The sequence below is a fragment of the Mus pahari genome, chromosome 17, assembly GCF_900095145.1.
Source record: "Mus pahari chromosome 17, PAHARI_EIJ_v1.1, whole genome shotgun sequence".
Lineage (NCBI taxonomy): Eukaryota > Metazoa > Chordata > Mammalia > Rodentia > Muridae > Mus > Mus pahari.
In genome coordinates, this window is record NC_034606.1 from 43267827 (window position 1) to 43276518 (window position 8692).

The 8692-nt window shown below is 50.8% G+C and overlaps 1 protein-coding gene across 1 annotated transcript in view; it reads right to left on the reverse strand.

The window, feature by feature from the left end:
* Positions 1-5963, reverse strand: part of Cacng2 (calcium voltage-gated channel auxiliary subunit gamma 2) — a 124140-nt gene extending 118177 nt beyond the window's left edge. The window contains exon 1 of the mRNA XM_021216800.2: positions 4618-5963. Within this exon, the coding sequence (XP_021072459.1) occupies positions 4618-4828 (211 nt within the window). The 5' untranslated portion in view covers positions 4829-5963. The remainder of the gene's footprint in view (positions 1-4617) is intronic.
* Positions 5964-8692: the final 2729 nt, after the last annotated feature.

The window sequence follows — 8692 nt, forward strand, 5'->3', positions numbered from 1 at the left end:
AGAGCTCAGCCCTCTTGACTAGTCATGCTGGCTCAATGGGTTCAGAACCTGTTACCTGCAGGGACCATGAAAGTAGCCATGGTGCCAGACCCTCCTCTGGAACCCATGGAGCATAGGAGATAGGGGAGCTGCAGGTGTCACGGGGACCTGAGTGCAAGTCCTGGCTCAGCCCCTTTCTGCCATGTGACCCTATATGTGCAAGTCAGACTTGCCTAGTAGGCGGGAGATGCCAAGACGCTGGGCCTGCTCTCTGGCAAGCTGCTATCAAAACCTAGGTCCTGAGAGGGGAGGGTTGGGGAGAGGTGTCCCAGGGTCTTTAGATGAGTTAGATGAGAGTTTTCCTAAAGAAAAGAAAGTTCTATAGGCGCTGACTAGGTGTGGTCAGTTATAATGCCCATGGTCTGCCTGAGGCCCCTGCTCCGGAGAGGACCAGAAGACACTTGAATTATGATGGCAGAAATGAAGAGAGCCCGCTGCTCCCCTTCCCTCCCCTGTAGAGATGGTGTAGATTATCTTCCCCTTCCCTTGAATAAATTGTCCTCACTTTGGCCAGTTAGGAACTGCACAGCCCAGTGGCAGAGTCCTTTGGCTTCTCGTATTTTATAATAGACTCATGACTCATTATTATTTTTTAAAAAGAATTCCAGGAAGAAAAAAACAAATTATTCTGCCCTCTCTCTGTCTCTCTCTGTCTCTGTCTCTCTCTCCATTCTAATAATGTTTGCATTCATTTCAAACATATTAAGAATCTCTGAATCAAGATGTCGATAAATATTTCTTGTGCACCTACTATGGGCAAAGTTCCTAGACTCTAGGGCCTAGAAAATGTCAGGTTATCTCAGAAATATTATTATAACATTAAGGAAGGCAAGAGTGTCCAGAAAGGCAGGCAGCCTCCCTTAGAGCAAAAGCTCTGTCCCTTCTGTCTGTAGAAATACGAGAGCATGCTGAGAGGCCTGGAACATTTCGCCACCTTGAAGGCCAGGCAAGGATCGTGCAGTTCTGAACTTAGAAAAGACAACCAGGGGCAGCGGAGGTGTCGTTCAAAGGCAGTGGACGTGCAGGGTGACCATCAGAGGAGCCATGCACAAGCAGACGGAGACACCCCTGATGCTACAGGAGCTGGAAACTCTGTCAGGGGGAAGGCACCAATCTAGACAGAAAGCAATATTTTTGTTGTTCCCTATACATTGAGGTAAGGGGCACAAAAAGACAGAGCGGGGGTGGGTGGGTGGGTGGTGGCTTGTGTACCAGTCCTTGGCTCTTCCTCTGCAGGGCTGGCAATCCTCTGGGGAGAGTGGAGTGGGGACAGAAGGAAGGCAGGAGCTGGAGGGCCTGGAGGTAAAGCTTCCTCGGAGGTTACAGCAGAGGTTCATTCTCCAAGTGGGCAAGCCACAGTGGTCCAGACACACTATGCTTGGAGCACATTGTTCTTGTGCCCTCTCAGAGATTTGACTAAGTTTGTTTTCTGAAAGAGCCAGTTCAGCTCCCCACCCCAGGACCCCTAAGGCAGTTTCTGAACAATTCAAGACTCTGTTCGTGCCAGGGTCATGCCCAATCACCTCTCCCACCACAGGCGCGAACCCCAGGAAAGGCACCCGCCTGCCAGAAAGTTCAAGAGTTCACACGGAGAGACCTTTCAGCTCTCTACCGAGGGGAGTACTTCCTTTATCTCTCTCCTTCCCCAGAGTGTGGCCTTAACAGGTGGCCATATCCCCCCCCTCCCTTTTTTAAATCCCTCCAGAGACTCATTAATTTCAAGAGCAGCCACAGAGGCAAGGGACTATTTCCCAATTCTTCTTTTTCATGAAGAGGTAAAAGAAAAATAACCGTCTCATGAGATCATGCACAAAAACCCTTAATGAAAACTAGAGAGCAAAAGAGACGAGAGGTCAGGCCTGGTTTTCAGCTGAGGTAGCCGGCGGACTCTCAGGGAGAAAACTGGAAGCCTGTTCGCCAGGTCTTCAGGGTGGGTGCAGAGCATAATCCAAGGTGGGATGGTGGGGGAGGGGGGGAAATCTTGCTGGAAATTCTACTTTCTCACCCCAGACCCTGACTTGAAGAGGTGCCAATCACCCAGCCCTTGCTGAAGCTGACTCTATTCTGAAGAGTCAGAGACACTAACTTGTCAATACCATAAGGGCCCATGCATGCCAATTCACACAAATCCCCAAATTCTGGTTTTAGGAAGTGCGTGCAGTTCAAAAACCAGCACCCGCCACTTCTCAAGTGGCCCAGGTGAGGTGGCCCCAGGTTTTCGAAACCCCAAGGCAGAGGCGATAAGACATGGAAAGGTCTGGTCAGACAGGGCCCTGGAACTCACTAGCTCTTTCCGTCTGAGTCTAGTGGGAAAGACACTATTCATCTAGCCCTCCCCTTCACAGTCTGGAGGCAAGTGCCTGGGCTGGGCACCCAGGGTGGCCACTGGGGACAATGCCAACCCCACAGCTCCTGTGAGCATCACACAGCCCTAGGAGGTGTGTGTGTGTGGGGGGGGAGCTGCAATTCTAACACGTTATAGTTGATCGAGGTAGAAGAGAGTAAAGCTCGGAGAGAAAGTTAGAGGAGGTGGGTAGCTGTGGACTTGGAACAGATGGGCGTCTAATGAAAATACTTAAGCCTTTTGATGCACAAGTGACCCAGCGCCATCGCAGACGTGTCTACTGTGAATTACAAGATGTTTAGAAGATCACAACACTAAGGATCCGTCAAAAAAAAAAAAATCCCCGATTTAGAAAGCATATTTATACCAAGTCACTGATATCTGATTACATTTGCCCTAAAATAAAGACACAGCTTTTCCTCTGATTTTTCTTGGCTGCGGATCTCTTATCCCTCTAACCAAAATCCAAGGAACGCAAACAGCTGCCAGGATCATGTCCCCAAAGCAACCCTCATTCCCTTTGCTTTCTTTCTCTTTCGGCATCAAAGCTTGCCATAAATGTTTAATTACATGGAAGCTGCCTTTTCACTGAAAATGACTGGCGCTATGAAAGGCTTTTCATTTTTTAAGAGAGGCGGAATGCGTGTGTGTAAAACGGTCCCTATTAATTTCCTGATATTGACTCTCTGGCTGGGGAGGAGCACGGAGTGTTCAGCAGAGAGCACCTCTGCAGAATGTTAAAGGCAGCGCTTGGACTGAGAAAGGGTATCAAATGCAGTATGCGTCAAACAGACCATCGCTCAATGAAGTCACTTAGCTATTCAAAACATGTTCAGCCATCACTCAACCGTTTGCACCAAGAACACCGGGAGGGGGCATGCGATGGGAGCTCTTTTCCCAGACAAGTGTTTGGCTTAGTATAGGTTAGGTACCCCCACCCCACCCTCAAGAGCACGTCAGTTTTGCTCTCTCCCCCATCTGCTGGCCCCAACTCTCTGCAGCACCATCCCACATTGAGCTTAGCAAACAGTTCTGCAGTGCTCACTTCCCGACGCCACCTCAGAGGCCCTCCAGGTTTGGTTCACATCAGTAGAACACATACAAGCCTCTTTCCACACAGGGGCATTTGTGTCTCTCTGCCTGTCTTCCTATAGGTGGCTTTTGCACACAGACAGATATAGCTATGCAAATTCACTCCTTCATATTAAAGTCTGTGACTAAATGCAGCTTGTATGACCTGCAGAGTTCCCCCCTCTTGTGTTTATTAATGTGTCCCAAAAGCACATGCCTTCCTCATGTCCTAGTGTCCTGGCCTTTACATCGTGGGAGCCCCTCGGCCCACAGCACATGTGGCGCACATGCCCCAATGACTCTGCAAGATCAAGACCAACAGCTGACACCCCCACCCCATGTTTTCCCATTCCTCCCTCAACCTCTCCATGCCCTCGCCTCCTGCCTGCACAGTGCTGACTCGACTTGCTTCTGGGTGACAGACATGTCACTCTGCCTGGAAGCAAATCAGCGCTCAGTCTAACCCGAAAGTGACCACTGTTGATTAGAACTTGGGCTTGTTTCCTGTGAGAGACACATGCATTTTAGACTTCGTATACGTTAAAACACACACATATACACACAGCCAGCCACCTCGAATGGTACGCGGGACTCGTAGACATTACGAAATGCTCTTGAACTCGGCTTGAGCTCCTGGAATAATTAGACTCTACCAAATAAGGATTCTTAGAAACAACAGATTTTTTTTTGAAAGGGAGACTTGCAGATGGTGCTGGGCCTGTAACTTTTGAGGAGCGAGGAGAAGAGGACGAGCATTTTTCTTAATCCTTCATTGCAAAAAGGCTGAGCAGCACACAGGGAAGCAATTATTTTCCCTCCTCATAGGTGGCAAAGCCAGACCTAAAGGCAAACCCTAAGGAGTCCAAAGCATCCAGAGCACATCTGAACTCTACAGACAATTTCCTGTTTTCACCGTACCATAGATCATTCCAATGAGGAGGTTTGGGAGGACGGGGTGGAAGCCAAAGAGTAGAGAGTGTGGGTTCTGCTTATTGATTTTCTTTCCTCTGAAACTAACCCAGCCAACCTTGATCTGCAGCAGCGGCGGAGGGAGTGAAGTGGGAAAATGGTGGAATGTGGAGGGGACTTATTTGGAGGCGGGGGGGGGGAGTGTGGAGGGGAGGGGCGGCGTGGGAATGGGGAGGAGGTGGGAAATCAAATACCTTCGAGGCAGCAGGTTCTCCATAATCCGGAATGGGTCATAACTTCCTCATTCTTCTTGCTGGTTTCATTCTCACTGACACTTTTGGTCTTGCAAACCCCTCTGGAGTACAGCCAATAGTCGGTTCCCACAGCGATGGTCATCAAGCTGAAGGCAGCGAAAGCACCAACGGTGGTTAAAAGCATTTGAACACCTCGATCAAACAGCCCCATAATTCTTCATTATATAAACACCCAACCGACTTCTGGTTCTCAGGAGCGTGTGTGTGAGGGTGCGATTGGTAATTCCACTACTAATATAATGGATATATGTGTGAATAGAGAATATGGAGAGATATAAAAAAAGGGAGATAAGAAAGCTCACGGAAAAGTGTGTAAATTATAAAGATCACACGGGAAGAGAGGCTTGCCTTTTGAGATCAAAAAACTGTTCCAGTTGCAGCGATTTTTTTTAAAAAAAGGGAAAATAAATAAAAAGACACCCCCCACCCCCCCAAGTGAGATGCCTTAATCTCTTTTCCTAAAATTCTGGTCTCCAGTTTCCATATGTGATCGCTAATTTGGAGATGGCTTCCACAGCGCGCCAGGGTACAGCCGAATTCTCAACACCATCTCTCATGGTCCGGACCTAGACAGTTAGAGACTGGAAGAGCTGGGAAGCAACCTTCGGTCTTCGTTCGCTGCTCTGCGGCCTGCGCCATGAAAATCCGTGGCTTCGCCAGTTCTCTTCCTTGGGGAGGGAGGGGGGTCCTCGAGGCGCCTCCGTTTCAGAGGAGACTGCCCAGTCTTCTGCAAGCCCTCGAGCTCAGCTGCACCGGTGAGGGGGTCTCGCCTCCCATGGTTGTGCCCCGGCGGCGGCAACGGCGGCGGCGGCGGCGGCGGCGGCAGCAGGGTTGGCGGGCGCGGTGGCGGCAGGACGAGCAGCCGCGGTTATTGTTGTTGGCGGCGGGGGTAGTGTCGGCGAAGTGGGGGAGGGAGGGGGTTTCTCCCGGAGAATCGAGGCGGGGTTCCCTCCCCCGATCCGCAAAGCTCCTCGGAAGCCAGCGAGCGAGCGAGCGATGGGGCGCGCTAGCCGGCGTCTTGCAGCAGGCAGGCCCGCCCGCCTCCCCCGCTCACGGCCGCGCAGCCCCCGGCCAGGCGCTCCCAGCTACAGCATCGCCGTGGTGCCGAAACGGACAGCTCACCCCGGCCGGGCTCTTCCACTTACTGCATCGCCGTAGTGCTGAAGTGGACAGCTCCCCACGACCGGGCGCTCTCACCTACAGCATCGCCGCGGTGCTGGACTGGACAGCTCTCGGAGCAGGAGCGCCCACCTACTGCGTCGCCGTGGTGCTGAACTGGACAGCTCCCCCCACTCTGTGCGCTTCCTGCGCTCTGTAGCCCGCCAGGAGTGGAGCCCGGCCACGGGGCCTCTGTCGTTCGCGGACGGGGCCAGGCCAAGGCCAAGCGCAGGGCTGCCTGGCCTCTCGGACTCCTGTTCCACAGTTCCGGAATGAGCGCTGGCCCGGGCCTCCTGAAGCTGGGAGGAAGGCGTAGCTGGCGGATCTCTCTCTCTCTCTCTCTCTCTCTCTCTCTCTCTCTCTCTCTCTCTCTCTCTCTCTCTCTCTCTCTCTCTCCCTCCCTCCTCTTCCCTCCCCCCTTGGTGTTTCTTCCAGATCAGCCTCCTCATTCCATCTCTACGTGCCCAGAGCTTCAAATACAGTCCTCCCATCACAGTCAGATTCCCACAAAACTTCAATCAGCTGCTTCTCCTGGAAGAGAACCTGGATGGGTAATTACAAACAGAGTTTCTATGTGTTGTTCTTCCTCCCCTATTCGTGGTTTCCACACTTTCTAGGGGGAGGGGAGGTTGTTTTATTTTACTGTCTGGATAGATGCATCTCCTGCCTTATTTCCTCTTGATCTTTCTTTCTGGCTAACAGGGATCGTGTATAGTTTTATCGGTGACTCTCTGTGGTTTTTCTGTGAAATTCTACATCTTGCTTCCATAAGTAGACATTTTGGGAAGGTTATTCTTGTGAAAGGATGAGAAAAGGGTGGCTGGTAACTGGGGTTCAGGACATGATACTCATCTCAAAGATAAAAATGTTTTCAGAAGTGAGCTGTGGATCTTTCCAAGTTTCCCTTGTCATTCATAAATGAGATTGATTTTTAAAAACCTCTCTACTATGAGCAGGGAAAGGCAGGATCCCTCTCTTGCTCAGCAAAACCGCCAGCCTGGGTTGTTTCCTGTGTCACCTCTCCAGACTGTGTGTGCAACTTTCCCTTAATGTGACCGTAGAAACTGAAGCACGTAGATGATGCTCACTGCTGCGGATGCCATGTTATCTCAGATCAGTTTTGTGACTAAGTAAAAGGAGACCATATGAGACTCTAGTGTACGTTTTTTTGTTTTCCTTTGGGGGAGGGGCTAGAGAAAGCTGTGAATCCATTGGGTCAGTTGAAGGGTGTAGAGAGAGGATTTGATTTCATAATTTAGTAATTCCACCCCTCACTGTGCCTTGAGATGACCTGCGTGATAGTTTCTCAGTGATCCAGAGATTAGGGGTACATGCAGAAGATGGCTGAAGAAGAAATAGTTCCTTGGGTGTAAATTCCAGAGCCTAACCTCTTTCTTTTATCTGCACAGTCACAGGTAGAAACTACCTGTTTCTCTACCCTGCGTAAAACTTCCTTTTCTCCCAATCTCCGCTCCCTCCTCAGACTGGAAGGACCCTCCTGGGGATGGAGAGCTGTCTTTTTTTAGTTCCAGGGAAGGGTCCCGGCATGTAGAGAAGGGCACCCAGACTTCTGTAATCTGTGCTAAGGGATTTTAGTGGAGGCTGGAGCTGGCTTGCATGGAAGCGGTTCTTGGGCCTTGGATTCCTTTGTGGGAGGAAAGCGGCAGTGGAGAAGAGGGAGGGGATGGTCTGCAGTTTAGTAGTGGCTTCACTGGGTGTTTCTGTTGGGCTGCTATCCTTAAGGAAGACATGAGGGGCAGATACCAAAGCTTCTGAGACACCCCTCCCCCCAGGTCTTTTGAGCAGGGCAGATTGGAGAGACACTTGGGTGTCTCATATGTGTCTAAGAGGTGATGCCTGTCACCTTGGCTGCTTTGACCTTCTCACACATAGTGGGAGCATCCCTTCCCTCTTCACATCAACCCCTGGGCCTTCTGCTCAGAAGGCCCCCACCCATTCCAGTATCTCAGAAGCCTCCGTTTGTCCTCAGACTCTGCTAACCTCGGAACTGCTGACAGCGACTGTAGCATTCACAGCCTTTGATTCATCTTCTGGCCACATCGTCACCGGGAAAACAACAGGGGTGGGGGTGGGGAGGGGAATCGGTCTCCACAGCCAGCATAGAGACAGCAGAGACTACTGCGGAGAGAATAAGCCCGGGGACACAGCTTCACTCGGTCCTTGGACGATTGCCATACTCTATCCAAGTTGGCTTCCCAAAGACTCAGTTTCAGTGTCTGAAAAATGGGTCCCTAAGCACTTATCCACTCCTTGTAGAGCTTCCCAGCTACCCCTTCATCTTCATTGTTTGACACACTGCCATGAATTCACTACACTGATCACACTTAATTGTGCTATGGCCCCCTCATTGCCTCGTAACCCCCTTGAGAGCAAGATCTGAGTCACGTTCACAGTTATGATGTTAGGACCCAAGGACGTTCTAGATTGTAGCAGACTCTTGGTAAATAATGCTCGAGCAGTTCGTGGGCTTCCTGTGTCAGAAGGGAGGAAAGGAGCGTGGCACGCAGCAAGGGGGTTGACTCTCATTCTTTACCCCATTTAACACCCAGAATGTTCTCTGGCTTCATCTTTGGGACACTTCCTGTCTCACAGTCCTCACTCTTTCCAAGTGACTTATATGTCACAGGGTCCTTCTGCAGGCAAGAAAGGCCACGCGGGAGAGCTGGCCCTGCTCAGGCCCTATTTGCAGGCACCTGTGCTTAGTGGCAGCTGAATAGATGTCTAGGGAGCGGCTTTGTGTGACTACAGTTTGTTACTTGGGAAGGGCTTAGAGGAAATTAGCTGAAATGCCACAGGCCTATTTTGAGCCGCCTCTTTGATGGAGTGGAAATAACAT